Below are 22,562 nucleotides of genomic sequence, written 5' to 3'. Positions count from 1 at the left end.
TCTAAGAGTTGGGTAAGCTGTGTTTAACACTGCATGTAGTCTAATTATAAATTTTATTCTTCAAAATGTATAATGTGGTTAATTTTTACTTCGACAAATCAGTTAACCAAGTGCTAGTTTACTAAGAAATTTATTTTCATGAATTAGAAAATTCCTGCAGTGTCTAACACAACCCCATTTATAAAGCTAAACTAATTCTAGTACTGAATGCATATTCTGGATAACACTGAAGCAAATCTGTATCAACAAAAATGGTTACCTCAAGATAGAATTCACAATAGAAATTCAATATATAACTAAATAAGATTTACTGAAAATAATGAAAAGTGTAGTACAGATACATCAAACATAATTATAACCACAACACTTTCCTTGTGAAAAATACAACTATTAGTGAAATAAAATGTACAATTGAAAATTTTTCCAAAGGAAAAACAGTATAAAGGAAAATACTTTTCTTTGAGATAGGGAAAATAGTATGTCATTGTTTTTTCATCAGCATATAATTTGACACAAAAAGCAGTCATAGAATTGCACCAATTCCACATCCAGTTTCCTGAATATGTTAAGAGTAAAAGGAGTTCATAAACCAGAATGCAGTTTCTGAATTTTACATTTTAAACTGATGATGTTCTCATACAGAATGTCACATCACACCAGATAGGTTTACATAATGTACAATACTTTCCGTTTTGTGGTCAGACATGAATATTAACATACGTTTTCTGCCACCTCTCTTTCATTCTGGTGTTTAGTCAGAGTCAGGAAAAAATAATCATGTTACTTAAGTGTTATCTCTCTAGCAATAAAGAAAAATTATATTTAGTGCATGCTTCATCATTTGTCAAAAAACATTTCTGAAAATAAAACTCAGTTACCCAATGGTTTACAAAGTAGAAAAATCATTCATTAGGATAAAAACGTGGTGGGATTTTAGGTCCATTTCCAAAGGACTGACTTCCTTGGCAGCACCACTGTCCTTTAGCAGAGGCCAGGATGCAAGTTCATGATCAAAGCAGGCGTGCTTGCAGGAGACCACTGCTTGACATTCAATTATCTGAGGCCCCTAGACCCCCTTTGACCACCCGCCTCTGCCGTCTTATTAGTGCTAGAAAATAGATGGAATTTTTGTGAAAATGTTAGGAGCATTTCTGCTGTACATGATTTAGAAGTTCTCCAAATTTTTCAAATAGGTCTTCCACCCATTTTACATTTTTCATACAAAGTTGGACAATTTCTTCCTGTCCTAAATCTTCATTTTTTTTCTGCACAGAAGAAATCTAAAATAAAAAGAAATACCAAATTGGTTTATACTTATCACTTTATAAGCTCTTCATGAGGGCTTACTGTTTCTATATCCTGAATGAAAAGAGGATTTATAAATTCACCTACAAGTACAGATTTTTTAAAAAAATTCCATCCATGGAGAATGACTATTTCATATAAATTTGGGTGGTCTAATCCTATCATTTTTGACTACATGGGGGCAGGGAGGAAGGCTAGGAAAAGTGGTTCAAACTTTCTCAATTACTTCCATTTGTGTTAAAAGCCGAATGACAAATTTTGGGGTAAGTTCTGCGTTTCAGAGCATTGTAAAATTAGCCAGCATACTTTACATGACCATCTTTACTTTCTCCTTTGCTAGACAGAGGTTAGATTTATGAACGTCTTTCCATACCAGACCATTATCAAACACATGATTGTACAGCCTTGAGCCAACTTAACCCTTTTTAATTAAAAAACTGATAATGCTTGTCAAAAAAGCTTACTGTCTACAACCATTTAACCTCTGAGTTAATCCTTACATCCTATCCACCAAGTGTTATTATGGTCATACATAATTTCTGAGCAACTTAAATTGATACTTAAAAGTTACAATTAAATTTTGATTATCATTTCTTCATGCCAAGGGACAAAACTCCCATTTTCTCTGCAATTAACTGGGATAAGGCCATTCTACAGATAAGGAGGACAGCAAGATATTCAAAGCAGTGACTAACGTGAATTAATTAAAGCAGGATCATTATACATTATGAGAGAAGAAAATGCAATAAAGTGCCATTTATTATGGCAACATAAAGCAAGTATAACAGCTTAAAAACATTACCACTTACAGCTCCTATGTGATGGTGAGCCTCAGATTAATCTGAGCACAACGCTTAGAGTACAGACACATATTTTTTAAAACAATTTTTAACAATTCTCTTTAAAACATTAAAAAATACTGTAGCTAACCAGTGCATATAACAAAAAAGCAGACTCACAGATATAGAGAACAAACTAGTGGTTACCAGTGTGAGGCGAGAGGGGCAATATAGGGGCTGGGGAGTGAGAGGTACAAACTGTTGGGTGTAAGGCTACAGGGATATATTGTACAACACAGGGAATATAGCCAATATTTTGTTAATAACTGTAACTGCAGTGTAATCTTTAAAAATTATATATATAAATACTGCAGCTACAGTCTTCTTAAAGTTCAGAAAAACATACATTTCTTTTTTAAGTAAATGAAAAAGTAATTACCTCATCTTTACATATGAGATAAACATGATATTTATAATGATGGAGTGAATGATACAAAGAATACAACTGTATTTTCTCTGGATCAACGGCAAACTCCTATAAAAAGAAAAGAGTTTATAGATACATTTATTTCATGGAGCATCTGAACTAAGAATACTTTTATGAAAATACTAGACCAAAAGTCTCAATGGAAATCTTAAAAATGACTTATATGGCTAGATATTAATATGTATTAATATGGACAAGAGACTTATTCAAAATAAGATTTTAAATTGTATTTTAAAATCTTTATTCTTTTTTCCTGAATATAAATATACACTATTTCAAAAAAGTTCAACATTACAAAAAATTTTAACAGTAAACATAGAAGATGACTTACAAGGTAAAAGAATTCTATAATTCTTGCTTCAGAGGTAAACAAGGTTAACAGTATGTCACATATTCTTCCATGTGCATGCTTCCATATGTATAACATATATCAATAACACTAATTTTGTAATGGGAAGGGAATCATACTATACATATTGTTCTGCAATTTTATTTAACTCTTTTTCTTTAACCAAAGTAAAACTTGGATATCTTTCTATTTATTAAGCACCACTCTCCCAACAGAAATTATATGAGGGCAGGATTTTGGACCATTTTTTGCTGTTGTATTCCTAGTACTCAAAACTATATTTGGTATACTATAGGTACCAAATTTTTTAATTGAAAGAATGAATGAATCTATCTCTTCTTTTTAAAAAGTACATAATATTACATTATCTGGATGGCTCTTTATTTATTTAGTCTCATGCTGGTGATATGTAACTGGAATTGTTCTTACAACTAATTCTACAATGAGCAAAGGCATACAGTTTTATGCATTTGTGAACGATTCTACAAAACACATTTTTGATGGGGAACTGATATGTTGCTAAACTGCTTTCTGAAAAGGCAATAATTTAGACTATGTTTGAAAATAAATGAATTCCAATTTTAATAATTTTACAGATATGGAATATTGAATCTTATGGAATGTGTGCACATTCACTTATCTGTATGCATTTGTACCCAGTGACACACAAAAATATTAAAAATATAATTATAAGCATGGGATGATTATTAGTCTTATTTAGAAAATTTGTGAGCACTCACCATATGCCAGATACTGTGCTAGGCAATGGAGAAAAACAAAGAGTAAGAACGAGTCCCTATTCTGTAGGCCAGAGCTGCTCATTCCTACCTGAAAACACTTCACATTTAACAACAGAGTAAAATATTTGCTTGTTTCAATGTTTGAAGTAGGATTTATATTGACAACTAGAAAAGGTATAATTACATCAATCAATATATACTTACTTGTGCAGATTTAGTAGTTGTTTTAGAAGTTCTTAGAGTTTTTTTATTATAAGCTTTGCCATTCATTTTGATTTTAGAAATAGCAGATCCCCCACTTTTTGCTTTAGAGTGTCGAGTAATTATTGTTAGTTCAGGAAAACTTTCCAAGGCATTCTTTAAAATAAAATAAAGCAAAAATAACTGACATCAGAAGAAAAGTGATCTGAACTACTTCCAGCTATTCAAAACTTATTTTTAAAAAATATAGAAATATATTCATACATGTACATAGACACAAAAAATATATGTGGGGGGTACTGATGGGGTGCGGTAAATATATACAATCTATACACACATACACAAACATATGTGGGGTGTTAAACATGGCCACAAATTCCCTGTAGCTCCTCCCATCAAGATGTGGAACCTATTTCCCCATCCCCTGGATCTGGGCCAAACTTATGACCTGATTTAAGCAACAGCATGTGACACTATGGGGACTCCCAAATGAGTCAGAGTGTTCCTTCTAGTAATGCCTCTCTGGCTTCAAGGCAGGGGAAAGGACATTTGTAAGCTTCAACTGTTTATAAACAGTTTCAACCTTCAAGGCCACTCTTTTCCACACTCTGTATAGGTTCCCAAGCATCTGGTATTGTGACCCCTCAAACAGTGCATTTAAAACAACTTAATTTTTTAAATAAAAATGTAGGAGTGAACTGTTTCATTAATAGAAATAATAGAATTTTTGGCATTTCCTACCATAGTGAGCTATTTGTTTCTAGCTTCATTCTAACTTTTAATACTGTGTGCATATTTTGGCTTTGAAATGCAAATTGCTATAAATGAAAACTATCTATCATAGACATCACTATTATCATTTATAGTTATATTAAATAACTATAATTTCAAAATTAGAAATTTTGTTTTTTCTGTGAAAACAAGAATATGAAAATGAATTTTTCAGTTGTTCCCCATAAACTATTGCATAAGATTTAAATATCTACTGAGTCTATTAAATTCCAAGTGGTGGCTTTATTTTTCTTTTTTTAAGATTTATTTATTTATTTTATTTATTTATTTTTGGCTATGTTGGGTCTTAGTTGCGGCACGCGGGATCTCCGCTGAGGTGTGCAGGCTTCTCTCTCTAGTTGTGGCATGCAGGCTCCAGGGCATGGACTCTGCAGTTTGCGGCACACAGGCTCTCTAGTTGAGGTGCGTGAACTCAGCAGTTGTGGTGCACAGGCTCAGTTGCCCCGCAGCACGTGGGATCTTAGTTCCCTGACCAGGGATCGAACCCGGCTCCCCTGCATTCTAAGGTGGATTCTTTACCACTGGACCACCAGGGAGGTCCCGGTGGCTTTATTTTAATACAAGTTGTTAGAGAACTGGTTTGACATCTCTAAAATGGTTAGCCAAAACCGGTCATTTTTAAGATTTAGTAAATATTCAGATAACAACATTCCATTGTCTGCAGAAAACATGGTATTTCTACCCAAAATATTTCATTTGAAGACAGCAGTTAAACAGAAAATACTGGACTAGGAGTGAGCAGAACAAATTCTTAGCATGGGGTGTCTTACTAGCTTCTGACCTTTTTCTTTCCCCTCTGCAAGTATCAATACATGTCAGTGAAGAATACAGGACTACTAGTCAGAGTTTGGTGTCCCATAACCTCTAAATCAATCTCAGAGCCTTAATTTTCACCTGGCTAAAATGAAGTCGATTTTCACTTTTATGTGGAGTTCAGATAAAATAGGGATGTGAAAAAGCTATACAAATTGCCCAAAGGAGTTGACAACTTATGTCCACACATAAGTTCACACAGACTTGTCTAGCAGTAATTGCCAGGACTAGGAAGCAACCAGTCCTTCAGTAGATGAATGGATAAACTGTGGTGCATTCAGACAATGGATTATTATTCAGGCTAAAAAGAAAGAAACTATTATGCCGTGAAAAGACATGGCAGAACCTTAAATGCATATTAGTAAGTGAAAGAAGCCAGTCTGTAGCCAAAGCTATACATAGTGTATGGTTTCAACTATATGACATTCTGGAAAAGGTAAAATTATGGAGTAAAAGTAAAAAGATCAGTGGTTGCCAGAGGCTGGGGGAGAGAAAGGGATGAAGTGACAGAGCACAGAGGATTTGGGGGGGCAGTGAAACTACTCTGTACGATACTATGATAGTGGTTATGTCTGTCCAAATCGATGGAATGTACAAGAGTGAACTCTCACGTAAACTATGGACTTTGGGTTGTAATGATGTGTCAGTGCAGGTTCATCAGCATGACATTCTGGTGGGAGACGCTGGAAACGGGGGGTTATTCAGGTGTCGGGGCAGGGGACACACGGAAACTCTGTCCTTCCTGCTTAATTTGGCTGTGAACCTAAAACTGCTCCAAAAAATAGTCTATTTTTTAAAAAGCTAAAAAATTCTCTTTAGAGAGATATAATCAAATGATTCTAGGTGTTACATGTTATACTTTGAATAAGAAAAGCCGGGAAATTTTTGACTACTAAGTAGCTTCTATGATATATTTTCTGAGTTTAGATTAGCTTTTTGTTCGCTATTTCTAGTAACACCAAAAACCAATTTATAGTGCCAAGATAACGTTAACAGACATATATACCTCCTACCATTAGGTGAGGATCAATTTTTCCTCAGATACTGAGTAATGCAGGCAAGTAAAGGGAATTTTGATAACTGTGCTAAGGCCAATTTTAAGTATATATGAAATGTGAAATTTTTAAAGAGGTTTAAAAGGAAAAACAAGATTGGAATACAGTAGTTTAAAGGAAGTATTTTTGAAAACATTTGGAAATTATTATATATAAGGAATACTAGATGAATATAAAAACCTGAAAAATGAATTTAAGCAGAGAAAAGCAAATGATTAACACTAAGAATATACTTAATAAAATAAAAAGACAAGCTCAGACAAGACTCATAATGAATAAAAATCAAATTTTTGTTGGGTGGAAAAATCTTATAAAACTGAGAATGACTTCCAAAAATTTTCTTTCCTATTGTATCTAAGACTATGATTGCCACTGAGTTTGCTAATAAACCACCTGACGGAAATACCTTGAATGACTGATCCAAATGAAGATTCAAAAGGAGTCTCTTTCGGTTATCATTCAGCATGCTATCTATTTTTTTCATATGAGGCAAAAGTAGCTCATCTAAAACAAGATAAAAATTTATTGTGACAGGATAAACTATCAACAAAAAAACTTGTTAGAAATACAGCTTTTCTTAAAACATTAATAGATTGACATTAAATTCACTGATTATGTAAAGTATTGATTTTAAAATATTGCACATGAGGCTTTTTGAACAAAAGTTACCTTGAAAAAATAGGTTTACAATAGCTAAGTGAGAAAGAAGCAGCATAGTGTGATGACAGAATCAAAAGTCCTGGGTTTTAACCCCATCTATGCCACCAGAATTGATCAACCAGTGGGCAAACTGCCTAATCTCTTCAGACCTCATTTACCATGTGAACGATAACAGTATTCCAAAACATAAATTTAACATTAAAATTTTTAATAAAATACTGAGTATGATATTCTTAATTCACTATAGTTTGGGGCAAAGAAAAAGTAGGGCAAGAAAAACAGTCAAAATCTAGTTTCAAATACACAAGGGAAGAGTCAAAATAGTTATTTGAGAAAAGGGGAGAGTAAAAGTATGATGAAGGTTTCTTACCCAAAGATTATGATTTCTTTTTTACCATTCTGAAACTTTAAGCTCTTTTAAGAGAAACACTTTCAGAGTATAAGTTAATTACTTTTAGTGCTGTATTAAATATTTTAGGTTACTAAACTATTTCTTAATTTATCAGCATAACAACATTTTATAATACTAATTAGCTTTAATGACCTTTCTGAAAATGTATATATAACCCTCAGAATCTGGTTACTAATTTCATAGCTAAAGAAAATGACTCTTTATATTTGGAGAATAAACACAAGCACAGAGACCAGCAAAAGAACACTTTGCTCAAATTGAAGAAAAAGTCCTCAGTAAGGAATGCTTTCTAAGGTCACCACAACACACCTGATAGCTTTCTTTTTATCTTTCTAGCAGTGATTAAATCTATTCAAATATTATAAAAATTTACATTTCACACAAATAAGTTTTAAACATTTATAGATTATTTTTAAATATAACCATTAAATTTTTCATCCCTCATTTTAAATGGAGAAAAATTTTTTAAAAAATGATAAGCAATAGAAAAAGAATCATTTAAAATACAACCACCCAGAAATGATCACTACTAAGAAACGCGTATTTTATGATGCAAGGAGTTTTGATTGAGAGAGAAAACGTTTACTGGCAAAAATGCTGACCTAGGGAATTAATTTTGGGTTTTGATTGTGGCTCTTCTACCACTAACTTGTTCTGTAACTTTAGGAAACACATTTAATATCTTCTCTAACGTCTCTTCCAGCTCTACAATGGTTGATGTATGAATTACTGCCTCTGATTATATAGTCAAAAAAGCAAGACTAGAAATTAGAAGACCTTGGATTTAATCCTTTCTCTGCTACTTGCAAGTTGTGGGCTCTTAAGCAAGTCACTTAACCTTTTTGAGCGTCACTGTCTTCACCCAAAAAATGGCTGTCTAAGTTGTTCTGGGATTAATATAGAATAATGTATGTCAAAGTATGTGGAAATAATAAAACAATATACATTATTAGGCATTGCTGTTGAAGTATATTGTTACTGATTATTCATTGTTACTATCTTTTTGATCTTACACTTGTTCAACTCATTTTGATAGAAGGATAATGGAAACTGACTCGTTAATCCTTTTATTCTCTCTTCTAGTTGTCCCTGGTGAATGCTATAGTAGCTGAAGGGTAAATGTTAGTGAGCAACATTAGATATATAAATTACCAGTTTATTTCATATGTCAGTTTCATCCCTACTCTACCATAAGAAAAAGTTACTAAAGGAAGAGTAAAAAAGGAATAATATTAATAAATATAACCCATGGCATTTATTGTTTTACTACTAATTGATTAGAAAATAATTACTCGGTGATGTATCTTTTACTGGACACGAATATACAATTTTAATCTTTACACCATTATTATCTGGTTTATCTTTCTAATTATTAGAAAACAGAATATATTGACATCTGGACCTTCCACGCAACTCAGACAATTAGTGAAATGTTATGAGGATGATAAAGATTCTAGAATTGAAAGAAACTAGTGGGTAGTTACATAATATTCTCATGAGTAGAAATCAATAAAAATATATTCAATATAAAATTGTTCATATATTCAAACAATTCATGAAAAGCTATGACCCCATTTTATAAAATCAATATATCAACAGTTTGTTAACTGACAACGTATACAAAAACCACATATTAAACATGTAACTAACAGAGAAGAATAAAAAAGATCCAGAAAGTACTACCAAGAAAGTACTACTTAGCAGACTGTACCGTTGCTCTTCTCTAAGGCTTGCATTGTGTCAGGATCCAAAGCAATGCTAACAAGCAATTCCATGTAACTCTTAAAGGTTTCCTTCATTGCTCTTGTGTTCAAAAAACGAGTGACAAAGGGAGCTGGAGGATTAAATTCTGGGAGGGAGAAAAGATGAAATATTAAATACTCCTTCCTGACGACTTTAAAAACACTCTGCTCTATAGCAAGTGCCTATAAGCAGATAAAAGGCTGTAAATAAAATTTCTTCAAATTCAAGGTTCTCCCACTCTGCCTTTAAAAACACCCTGGGTAAGAGATTCTCAAAGGTGGTTTTGCACATCACAATCACTGGAGAGCTTTTAAAACAAAACAAAAAAACCAGATTGCTGGACTTATTAAATAACAGAATCTGGGGTGGTAATAGTGGTAGTGGTGATGAAGCTTAAATGTTATACTTTTTAAAAAGTTCCCAGGTGCCTCTGAAGCCCAACACCAGCCCAGCATTTGGAAACATCTGCCCCATAGGAACCTGTTTCTCCTCCCCTGGCCCTACCAGACATCTGCTGCCAGGTCGTGCTACTTCAAAACCGATGGTTTCTCTACAGTATTTAATTAGTAAAGAAACCATAAAACACCTAATGTATGAGTTAATATATACATATCTCTTCTTTTTACTTCTACACTTAAATTACTGTAAAATTCTGGTCTAGAGTCAACACATATTAAAAAAAAATTTTAATGTAAACATAGCCTGTGCATAAAGAAAATTTCACTCAAATTCAATGGCAAGAACTGCAAGATTAGAGGTGTGTCTGAATTTTGACTCTTTTCATTCAAGTATAGAACTATTATCATGGCCTTTAACAGGGGTTCTTAGACTTTGGTCCACGGACCCCTCGGCGTCTCCCCCCATAACCATTTCAGGGGTCTCTGATGTCAAATTGTTTTCCTAATAATATTAAGATGTTACATACCTTTTTCACTCTGTTGACATTTGTAAAAGTAATGTTGGGTAAAACTGCTGGGGCCTTACCTAGCCTGAATTGAGGCAGTGACACCAAACTGTACTAGTAGACATATACTTTGCCATGACTATCATCTAACTGCCATGAATTTGAAGGAAAAAAAACCAGTTTCCCTTAAGAATAATCCTAGATGAAGCAGTAATAATTATTAATTGTATTAAATCTCTACTCTTGAGTAAATGTCTTAAAATTCTGTGGGATGAAATAAGAGGTACATATAAAGCATTTCTTTTTTTTTTAAATTTTATTATTTATTTATGTATGTATGTATGTATGTATGTATGTATGTATGTATGTATGTATGTATGTATGGCTGTGTTGGGTCTTTGTTTCTGTGCGAGGGCTTTCTCTAATTGTGGCGAGCAGGGGCCACTCTTCATCACGGTGCGCGGGCCTCCTACTATCGCGGCCTCTCCCGTTGTGGAGCACAGGCTCCAGACGCGCAGGCTCAGTAATTGTGGCTCACGGGCCCAGTTGCTCCGTGGCATGTGGGATCTTCCCAGACCAGGGCTTGAACCCGTGTCCCCTGCATTGGCAGGCAGATTCTCAACCACTGTGCCACCAGGGAAGCCCCATATAAAGCATTTCTGCTATGAAGTATGACAGTTTTCTCCAGGAAAAGCATCCATGTAATTGTTTGAATTACAAGATGAACCAGCCACCTTTTCCCCCATTGGGATACCAATTTTATTTGAAAAAAATGACTGACAGATACACTATGCCTATTCAGACTTGGGTATTTGGCAGACATTTTCTTAACGAAGTGAACCTGTCACTGCAAGGAAAACAACTGACAGTATTTGTTGCCAATTATAAAATTCGAGGTTTCAAGTGAAAATTAGAATTCCGGAAAACTTGTTTCCACCACTGTGAGCCTGACAACATTCCAATACTTAAAGACTTCATTGATGAAATCAGTGTTGATATTAAAAATGTTATTTCTTTGATACTGCAAAAATGTATGATGTAAATGTAAGAACTAAAACCATAAGACTCTTAGAAGAAAATACAAGGATAAATCTTCATGACCTTGGATTTGCAATGGATTCTAAATATGACACCAAAAACGTGAGCAATGAAAAAAAAATAGACAAATTTGGCTTCATCAGAATTTCAGACTTCTGTGCACCAAAGGACATTATCAAGAAAGTGAAATACTGTGCTCACTTCAGCAGCACATATACTAAAAAAAAAAAAACAAAAAACTGAAATATCTACAAAATGGGAGAAAATGTTTTCAAATCATATGCCTAATAAGGGTTTAATATCTATAATATATAAAGAACTCCTACAACTCAAGAACAAAAGGAGACATGAACTGGGCAAAGGATTTGAATAGACATTTCTCCAAAGAAGATAAGCAAATAGCTAGTAAGCAACTGAAAAGATGTTCAACATCATTAGTCATTAGGGAAATACAAATCAAAACCACAATGAGATACCACATCACACCTACTAGAATAGCTATAATCAAAAAACAAAATATAACAAGTGTTGGTGAGGGTGTGAAGAAATTGGAACCCTATGCATTGCTAGTGGGAATGTAAAATGGTGCAACCACTGTGGAAAAAGTTTGGCAGTTCCTCAAAAAGCTAAACATATAATTATATGACTCAGCAATTCCACTCTTAGGTATATCAATAATTGAAAACAAGGACACAAACAGATATTTATATGCCAATGTTCACTGCAGCATTATTTACAACAGCCAAAATGTGGAAGCAACCCAAGTGTCCATCAATAGATAAAAAGATAAACAAGAACATACAATGGATAAACTTACAATGGAATTATGTTCAGTCATAAAAACTAGTAAGTTCTAATATATGCTATGTAACATGGATGAACCTTAAAAACATTATGCTAAGTGAAATAAGCCACGCTTACATGAGATATGTAGAGTAGGCAAATTCATGGAGACAGAAAATAGATTAGAGATTCCCAGCAGCTGGGGGAAAGGGAGAATGAGGAGTTATTGCCTAATGGTTACAAAGTTTCTGTTTGGGGTGATTAGGAAGTTTTGGAAATAGCTGTGACAGTTGCACAACTGTGAATATAATTAATGCTGCTGAATCGTACACTTAAAAATGGTTAAAAGTGGCAAGTTTTATGTTATATATATTTTACCACATTTTAAAATGTGGGAAAAAAATGAAATAGACTATGTACATCAATGAGCTAACAGGTATTTTCACATGACCAAAAAATGTTATAAAATCATTCATGGATGAAAGATACCTCAAAGGGTAAAACAAACCAATAGATTTTCATGTTACAAGCATGAAAAGTTGAAGAAGCTACCACTTGTCAAGTTGATCAAATAAAATCCTTTGAGTATCAAAAAAAAATATCCATAATTATCTGAAAAGGTAATCAAAATACTCCTCTCTTTCCCAACTACATAGCTAATGTGAAGCTGGGTATTCTTCATATACTTTAACCAAAATAATATATAATAACAAACTGAATACAGAAGCAAATATGAAAATGCTATTCTTCTAACTAAATACAATTGTTTAAAAAAACTTATGTGAATGGGTTTATTTAAAATATCTTAAAATTGTCTGTTTTAACTGATACTTGGTGATATACATAGATACAGGCCACACACACACAGAAAAAGTGTTTTGGAATCCTCAGTAAATTTGAAGATTATAAAGAAGTCTTGAAACAAATAGCTTGAAAATCACCAGCCTATAAATCTATGTTTATTATCAATATTTGCCTTCTTTTTAAGAAGTACTAAAAATGCTTGCCTGTTAGTGACACCTAGTGGTAACTCAAGTTTCCAATGAAAGAAAATTTTCACCTTGATTGTCATTTGAGGAAGCTGTATAAATAACTGAGTGCAAATTCAGAACCCAAACTTCTCTAAACAGTAGGCAGAAATGCTAACTGCGAAATTACGTATAATGCCTTCCACACATACTCAAAGCACTAAGTTTCTTTATAAATTCCGACGTGCCTACTTCTAAACAACAGTTCACAAGTAGCTTTTAAAAACAATACATTTAAAGTAAACTTCTGTACTGAAGAGTTTTTATTATGATTCTGTTTCTATCCAAGTAATCTCTAAGATCAGCTCCCAAGCAGTGATACTTACAATGTCAGAAACCATCCTGGACATCAACCTCAACAGTGCCCCCAACACCCGATTCATCATTCAAGTTCTGCCAAGATTACATCCTGAATTTCTCAAATGTGTACTCTCTCCTCCATCCCTGCTGCCAAAACTTAGGTTCAGACTTTCAATTTATACCTGAACTGTGATGTCATGTAATTCAAATTCAGATTTTACCATGTTGCTCCCTTACTTAAATCCCTCCAAGGACTCCCCTTTGCTTACAGGATCCCAAGCTTTTTAGCTTTAGCATGGCATATGCAGCCTTCCATCATCCTTTCGTCTTTTCCTGACAACCTTCAAATGTATGCTCTAAAAGAAGGGTCAGCAAACTTTTTCTGTAAAGGGCCAGATGGTAAATATTTGGGGCTTTAATGGTCATATACTCTCTGTAGTAAATACTCAAATCTGTCACTGTAATGGGAAAGTAACTGTATGAAAATATGTAAATGAATCCCAGTGTTCCAATAAAACTTTATTTACAATAGGCTGCAGATCAGATTTGGCCCACTAGCAGTAGTTTGCCTACTTCTGCTCCAGACTACTGAACTGCTAGAAATTTCTTGCATATATTACACAAGTTTGATGGCTGATGGAATGTTTCCTGGTATATGCTGTGTTTTACAGCTATCTCAGCTTTAAGTTCTAATGAAGTAAATTTCAATATATATAGCCTACATAAATGCTCTTTGGTGTCTTCAATAGTTTTTAACAGCGTAGAAGGGTTCTAAGGTCAAAAAGTATGATAACTGCTATCTATTTCAACCTTTTCACTTTATAAAAGAGAAACTAAGGCACAGTTATCTAGCTTAGTCATGGGCAAATATATGCCTAAGCAGAACTTAATTAGGTAGCTAAATTCCCTAATTAAGGAAAATTAAATACATTTTGAATTGTCAGCATCACTGCTCCTCCCCATTAATGTACATAATCTAAAGTTATCAAGGTTTTCATTTCATGGAGAACTCACCCTCATCATCACTACTACTAGAGTGGATCTCGGGAGATGAGTCAGATTGGGATGATGAAAATTCTTCTTTCCATTTCTTCCTTTTCTTTGGTGGTGGCTCAGCCTTTACTTTTAGCTGTTTAACTTTGGGTTTCATGGAAGGGGCTTTTGTCGTTGTAGTTTTTGGTGTTGGAGGATCAGAAGTTTTACTGCTACTACTTGGCTTAGCCTGAACAGTTCTGCAATGTTACAAACAGACTTCATTAACGCACTGAAACCTTGTCAAATTAAAATAAATTAGACAAGGGATTTCCCCGGCAGTCCAGTGGTTAAGACTCTGCGCTTCCACTGTAGGGGGGTGGGTGCGGGTTCGATCCCTGGTCAGAGAACTAAGATCCCACATGCCGTGTGATGCGGCCAAAAATAAATAAAATAAAATAAATTAGACAAAAACCCGAGAAACACTGGTGAAGAAAAGTTTATTTACCTCACCAGTATCTCCGAAATAAAGTCTAAGTCCTACACATCTCCAACGGTGATTCCTCCAAAAGTCTTTTGAAATATACTCTTTAACCACTGATATTCAATATTCATTTAAAAAGGGACTATATTAATTCCATCCCTATTTCTCTCTCTCCCTCCACTCTTCCTTTCCCTTTGTAAATTCATTTTCCTGACTATGAGGCTGTACACGGCAGATGAGCAATGGACTTATAATCACGACAGAAACTCTCGCAGGCTCTGGTGGTGCCAGGTGTTTTTTTTTTTTAATTTATTTTTATTTATTTATGGCTGTGTTAGGTCTTCGTTTCTGTGCGAGGGCTTTCTCTAGTTGTGGCAAGCGGGGGCCACTCTTCATCGCGGTGCGCGGGCCTGTCACTATCGCGGCCTCTCCCGTTGCGGAGCACAGGCTCCAGACGCGCAGGCTCAGTAGTTGCGGCTCACGGGCCCAGTTATTCCACAGCATGTGGGATCTTCCCAGACCAGGGCACGAACCCGTGTCCCCTGCATTGGCAGGCAGATTCTCAACCACCGCGCCACCAGGGAAGCCCCGGTGCCAGGTTTTGATGTGGAATCCCAACTGCACCTGTTCTAGAGCCCCTCAATAAGATTTGCTATATACTAGGTTCTGGAGATTTGAGGGAGTGGATAAAATTGCATCATAAAAATAAGGTGGGCTGTGTCCAGTAAGTTGGAATCTTCATTAAACTAGATCTTCCTAGCACTAGACTGAGAATATCAAGGTTCACACTCCCTTTTCCCATACAGATCAAAGGGAATGTGGCTAGGTCATCTGTTTTCCAAATTCACGCTCTAGACAACCCAGAGTCACATTAATACATGATGATAATTCTACTGTACTTGTAATGTACAGGCTCAATTTTTTTCATTTTAAATTTGACATTCCATTATTATTTTCACTTTATTTATGGATAAAAAAGAGGGCTTAGAAAGGTTATCTTTTTTTTCTTTCTTCCTTTTTTTTGGCCACACCGCATGTGGGATCTTAGTTCCCCGACCAGGGATTGAACCCAGGCCCTCTGCCGTGGAAGCATGGAGTCTTTTTTTTTTTGAAGCATGGAGTCTTAACCACTGGCCCACCAGGGAAGTCCCTAGAAAGGTTATCTTAATCTAGGTCACAAAAAGATGGATTCAAACCTTTAGACGGTAAATCCAATTTTTTTCACTATACTAGGGTGACACCAAAAGGACTCAGGGAAGAAAAGGGTACCCATCCCACCATGATAGCCATGGGCTTTACAGTTCCCATCTCATTACTTCAAAAAGAATCACTTATTACATCAGGCACTGAATTTTCAGACTTGTACATAATGGCAAAAAAAAAAAAAAAATCAGCCTCTTTAATTGATGTAATTCTTTGTACAAGACATTGCCAATAATAAGCCTTCCAATAATTACTACAATACCTGATAGTTTGTGAAGGCTTATTTCTTGGCTTTTTGGAACACACTCTGACATACTCCTTTTTGTTAGTGTTTTCAATGAACTTCACATATATCCTTTTGTATTTACTCTTTGCATCTCCAAAATATCCAAGGTACTAAGGAAAGAAACACTTTGAATTACATAATTGTACATTCTGTACACAAAATATTACTTTGTTGTCTTGATAGACTATCATAGAGCCATCCTTCAAGGTTTTCAACATGCAGCTCTGGTCAGGCTAATTGTACCCTCAATAAAAATGATTCCAGCCTCACTCTTAACTGCAAGCCCATATATAGATGCAATCTTATTTGGCTAATCATCAGATGCTCACTTACTCAGTGCTATTAAACAATTACTTAGGTAGAAAATAATTCTGTAAGTCTTCTTGGTAAATCAGGATATTTGACTGGCAGAATAATCAATATAAGAGTCTCTGAGTCCATCTGAATTCTTCACAGACTAACACTAATTCCTTTCCTTTATTTAAAAAATAAAAAGTTAAGCACTTTAAGTAGCTGGTATTTAGACATTAATTTTATTTTAAAATCAGTATCATATACTCTGTAGTTCAATTTTAATATTTTATCTCAGAAATGCTCAATATACATACATTAAACAATACATTTAAATTTACATCATTCTGTATTTTACCCAGGATCACTGTCAAAAAATAGGAAGGTTAATGTAAACAAGCATTTTACTTACACTATTTGTAGCAGCAAATTCTCTTTGCCCATCTCGAATTTCAGGAACAAACTTCTGTAATAAAGCTTTTTGTACTTTCCAAATAGCTGGGGGTTCTTTTCCTGCTTTTAAAGCCTCCTGTAATAAGAAGTATTAACAACATTTATAGAAACTAGCAACATATTCTAGATTTATAGAATCTTAGAGCTGAAAGGAATCTTAAAGACCTACCTAGCTCAACCTTTTATCTTTTACCTAGCTGAACTTTTGCAGTAATTCTTTTAAGTCGGCTATTCAATCTCTGCTTAAATTCTTCCAGAAACAGGGAGCACAAACATGCAAAGTAACCCATTACCCTTTTGTATAGCTATTGGAAAGTTTTCCACTAATGATATTGTCATACATTATTTATGCAATTTTATAACAGTATGTACATATTCAAAAAGACCAGAAACAGATATGCTAAAATATTAACAACAGTTAATTGTGAATGGAAGGAATATGGATAATTTAAATATTATGTTCTTCATTGTATTTTTAATACCATTTCTCTCCACCCCAATTAAAAAATAAAATCAAAAGCAAGCAAACAAAAACCCAAAAATAAGTTTTCTTAAACACTGCTAAAAATTTCTTATATGAAATTGTAACATTCTGCAATTTGAAATTGTGAAAAAAGTCTAATTCTACTTTTACATTGTATTCCTGTTATTTTCTTTAAACTTTTAAATTAGATAAATAACCATTTTCTCCAAACTTCTAATAATACAAATGACTTGGAAGCTTTGAAAAAAATTAACATTTCAAAACTGCTCTAATTACTAGTAGCTAAATGCAATATACTGACCAGTCAGAAATACACAAAACTCAGAGATGAGTTAAAATTATTTTAAGCTATTTTCCTTTTCAAAATACCTGACAGCTCTAGTTTGATTTCATTATTTAACAATTATGACAACAGAATAATTACAAAAATATAACTTTTCACAATTCAAGCTAGATGCATGGTACTAAAAGTCATCATGAAGGCTACCATAGGGCACGCCCATTAAGCTATGACCTTTATACCTGTGAACATTCACATCACCTTAAAAGTCTCTATGTCTTCTATCTTTACCACAAATTCATCACGCTCTCTGTATTGGCCTTCTCCTCCACTTTCTGTGTTCTCCTCATCTGTAAAACCTTCTATGGCAACAGTGTCCTGTCCTTTTGCAAACTGGTCTGAAGGAAGACCATCAAGTTCGATGGACTTTGGGGGTTCTGCAGAGTTTATATTTTCCAGGATATTTACTGCAGATGAAGTAGAGTAGAGAGGTTCTTGCTTAACTGCACCCACAGTGGTGGAGGAAGTAGTAGCAGTACCAGTGGTATTGGCAGTTGGACTAGTAGTTGCCACCTGCAGGGCTTCTGAAACTAGATCAAGCAAATGCAAATTAGTAATACAAATTATTAAACATTTACTTGCTTTGAGTAAAATCTGAACAGTTCACAAAGAAAGAGCTTATTATTTTTGCCATCAAATTGTTTGAAACAATGAAATTAAAGAATGGTTGTTAACTTCCAAGAACCGAAGTGGTGAAAATTACATCTGGATGACAATTAGACAGAGAACCTCCATCGACCTAAACTTACCCCTACTTCCACTTAAGTATTTAGCACAAAAATATTTTTAAAAGAATAGAGACAAAAAAGTGATGCAAGACAAGGAAGGGTCAGCTAACTGAAACTGTGAATTCCTAGAAGAAGAAAAGCTGACTGGACGTGGAAAACAAAAACAGCACCCCCCCAAATACTTTGAAATAGCAGTAGAAGCTACCGAAATAAAAAGGATTATAAAGTAATGTTATGAAAAACTGTATGCTAACAAATAACTTAGATGAAATGGACAAATTCCTAGAAAGACACAAACTACCAAAAGAACTCAAGGAGAAAGAGAACATCTGAATAGACCAATAACAAGGGAATAAAAGAAATTAAGAACATCCCACAAAGATAAGCACAGACCCAAATGGGTACACAGGTGGGTTCTATCAACAGTTAAGTAAGAATTAATACCAATCCATTATAAACTCTAAAAAATAAGAGGAAACACTTCCCAACTCATTCAAGGCCAGTATTATTCCAGACAAAAATATCATGAAAAAACTACAGACCAGTATCCCTTATGAATACAAACACAAAAACCTTCAGCAAAATATGAGCAAATATACCAATATATAAAAGAATTATACATCATAACCAAGTGGCTTTTATCCTAGGAATGCATGCTTGGTTTTAACAGCTGAAAATCAATCAATCACCATATTAATATAATAAAGGACAAAACCACAGGATCATCAGAATAGGTACAGAAAAAGCATTTGGCAAAATTCAGTATCATGAATTTAAACACTTTCATGATAAAAACACTCAAGAACCTAAAAATAGAAGGGAACTTCTTCAACCTGATAAAGGCCATCTACAAAAAACCCACAGCTAACATCATACCTAATGGTAAAAAATGAGATGCTTCCCCCTAAGAAGGATGTCTGAAGAAATAAAACTGTATTTGCAGATGAAATGATCTTGTATACAGAAAGTCCTAAGGAATCCACTAAAAAACTATTAGAATAAATAAATTTAGCAAGTTTGCAGGGCTTAAGATAAATATATAAAAATCAACTATTTCAAAATGCTTGCAATGAGCCATCCAAAAACGAATTTAGAACAAAATTCCATTTATAATATCAAAAAGAAGAAACTATTTAGGAATAAATTTAACGAAAGAAGTACAAAGTTTACATTCTGAGACCTATAAACATTGTTGAAAGAATTAAAGGTCTAAATAAGTGGAAGAACATCCTGTGCTCATGGATAGGAAATCTCAACGTTGTAAAGATGGCAATACTCCCAAATTGATTAAAAGAATCAAGGACTTCCCTGTCAGTCCAGTGGTTAAGACTCCATGCTTCCACCCGCACTGTAGGGGGTGTGGGTTTGATCCCTGGCCAGGGAACTAAGATTCTATATGCTGTGTGGTGCAGCCAAAAAAAAAAAAGAATCCGCATAATCCCTATAAAAATCCTAGCTGCATTTTTGGCAGAAGCTGACAAACTATTCCTAAAATTCATATGGAAATGCAAGAGAGCCAGAATAGCCAAAAAAAAATTCCTGCAAACAAAGAATAAAGTTGGAAGACTCACATTTCAGAAATTTCAAAACTTTACCACAAAGCTTTAGTAATTAAGACAGTGTGATAGTGGCATAAGGATAGACATATAGATCAAGAGTAGAATTAAAGTCCAGAAATAAACTCTGTATTTATGGTCAAATGATTTTCAACAAGGGTGCCAAAACCATTCAATGGGGGAAGAATGAAAACGCTTTTTAACAAATGGTGCTGGGACAACTGGATAGGAATGAAGAATCAAGTTGGATGTCTACCTCACACCATATACAAAAATTAACTGAAAGTGGATCATAGACATAAATGTGGAAGTTAAAATCATGAAACTCTTAGAAGAAAAATAGGTGTAAATTTTCATGACCCTACAAAGTAACAAAAGAAAAAAATAAGCTGGACTTCATCAAAATTTAAAACTTGTGCTGCGGGCTTCCCTGGTGGCACAGTGGTTAAGAATCTGCCTGCCAATGCAGGGGACACGGGTTCGAGCCCTGGTCTGGGAAGATCCCACATGCTGCGGAGCAACTAAGCCCGTGTGCCACAACTACTTAGCCTGCGCTCTAGAGCCCGCGAGCCACAACTACTGAAGCCCGGGCGAGTAGAGCCTGTGCTCTGCAACAAGAGAAGCCACCGCAATGAGAAGCCCGCACACCATGACGAAGAGTAGCCCCCGTTCGCCACAACTAGAGAAAGCCTGCGTGCAGCAACGAGACCCAACACAGCCAAAAATAAATAAATAAATAAATTTATATATTAAAAAAAAACTTGTGCTGCAATTGATGCCATCACAAAAGTGGAAAGATAACCTACAGAATGGGAAACACTGCTTACAAATCATGTACTTGCCAGAGATTTGTATCCAGGATATATAAAGAACTCTTACAACTCAATGATAAAAAAGACAAATAACCCAATTTAAAAAGTGAGCGAGGGCTTCCCTGGTGGTGCAGTGGTTAAGAACCCACCTGCCAATGCAGGGGACACGGTTCGAGCCCTGGTCTGGGAAGATCCCACATGCCGCGGAGCAACTAAGCCCGTGTGCCACAACTACTGAGCCTGTGCTCTAGGGCCCGTGTGCCAAAACTACTGAGCCCACGTGCCACAGCTACTGAAGCCCGTGGCCTAGAGCACGTGCTCCACAACAAGAGAAGCCACTGCAATGAGACGCCTGTGCACCGCAACGAAGAGTAGCTCCCACTCCCCGCAACTAGAGAAAGCCTGCGCGCAGCAACAAAGACCCAACACAGCCTAAATAAATAAATAAATAAAATTTATTTTTTAAAAAAAGAAAGTGAGTTAGGGACCTATTTGTCCAAAGATATAAAAATTGTCAATAAGCACATGAAAGGCCGTTCAACACTATAAGTCCTTAGCTCAACGCAACTTCAGTAGATAATTGCAATCTCACAGCTATTAGGATAGCTACAAAAAATACAGGCAATAACATGCTAGCAGGTGTGAGGAGAAACTAGAACACTTGTACCTTGCTGCAGAGAATGTAAAATGGTACAGCCACTATGGAAAACAGTTCGGCCATTCCTCAAAATGTTAAGCATGAAGTTACCATATGACCAAGGAATTCCACTTCTAAATTCCACTTTCTAAATAAATAAATCCACACAAATACCTGTATGAGTGTTGACAGCAGCATTATTCCTAATGGCCAAAAAGTGGAAAAAACCCAAATGTCCATCAACTGATGAATGGATACACAAAATGTGGTATATCCACATTATTAGGGAATAAAAAGGAATGAAGTACTGATATATGCTACAACATGAATAAACACTGAAAACATTACATTAAATGAAAGAAGCTAGTCACAAAAGGTCAAATATTATATGATTTCTTTTACATGAAATGTCCAAAAAAGGGCAAATCTATAGAGAAGATAGATTAGTGGTTGCCTATCATTGGGTGTGAGCGTGGGTGTGGGGACTGACTAATAATGGGTTTCTTTTTGGATGATGAAAATATTCTAAAATTAGATTGTGGTCACAGTTATACAACTCTACAAAACCACTGAATTGTACACTTTAAATGGGTGGATGTTATGATATGTGAATTATAATTTAACAAAGCTGTTATAAAAGGACTTTGAAGCCTAGAGCTGATAGAGAAGCTCCAGGTTGAGAAACAAATATAAAGAACATGTAGCACTGCAGCGGTAATTTTGAGTAGTGCTGATGAACTAAAATAATAACATATACAATAATAAGTAAATAAAACAGGAAGGGCAGTGATCCCCTTGCTTATGCTGAGCTGTAGGCAGCAGGGGTGGCTTGATCACAGGCCAAAATGGAAAAACTGTTCCCTGAAGAAAGTGAACTCTACCTGCCTACAGGAGGGGTTGAGAGGGAATCAAAGCAGAGCCAAACAC

At 34.9% G+C, this 22,562-nt stretch overlaps 1 protein-coding gene across 4 annotated transcripts in view; it reads right to left on the bottom strand.

Moving 5' to 3' along the window:
- Positions 1-425: 425 nt before the first annotated feature.
- Positions 426-22,562, bottom strand: part of QSER1 (glutamine and serine rich 1) — a 75,568-nt gene continuing 53,431 nt past the window's right edge. For 2 of the 4 annotated variants that reach the window (XM_068554619.1, XM_068554621.1), the window contains exons 6-14: positions 18,104-18,432; positions 17,038-17,154; positions 16,311-16,444; positions 14,404-14,621; positions 9,305-9,442; positions 6,928-7,025; positions 3,865-4,017; positions 2,524-2,619; positions 428-1,280 (exon numbers count right to left, since the gene is read on the bottom strand). In XM_068554619.1, coding sequence (XP_068410720.1) covers positions 1,140-1,280; positions 2,524-2,619; positions 3,865-4,017; positions 6,928-7,025; positions 9,305-9,442; positions 14,404-14,621; positions 16,311-16,444; positions 17,038-17,154; positions 18,104-18,432 — 1,424 coding nt within the window. In that variant the 3' untranslated portion in view covers positions 428-1,139. Of the gene's footprint in view, positions 1,281-2,523; positions 2,620-3,864; positions 4,018-6,927; positions 7,026-9,304; positions 9,443-14,403; positions 14,622-16,310; positions 16,445-17,037; positions 17,155-18,103; positions 18,433-22,562 lie in introns of all 4 variants that reach the window. The other 2 variants (XM_068554618.1, XM_068554617.1) reach the window with 2 other exon arrangements.

The sequence above is a fragment of the Eschrichtius robustus genome, chromosome 11 (assembly GCF_028021215.1).
Source record: "Eschrichtius robustus isolate mEscRob2 chromosome 11, mEscRob2.pri, whole genome shotgun sequence".
NCBI classification, from domain to species: Eukaryota; Metazoa; Chordata; class Mammalia; order Artiodactyla; family Eschrichtiidae; genus Eschrichtius; species Eschrichtius robustus.
This window is presented reverse-complemented; position numbering and strand designations above follow the sequence as displayed.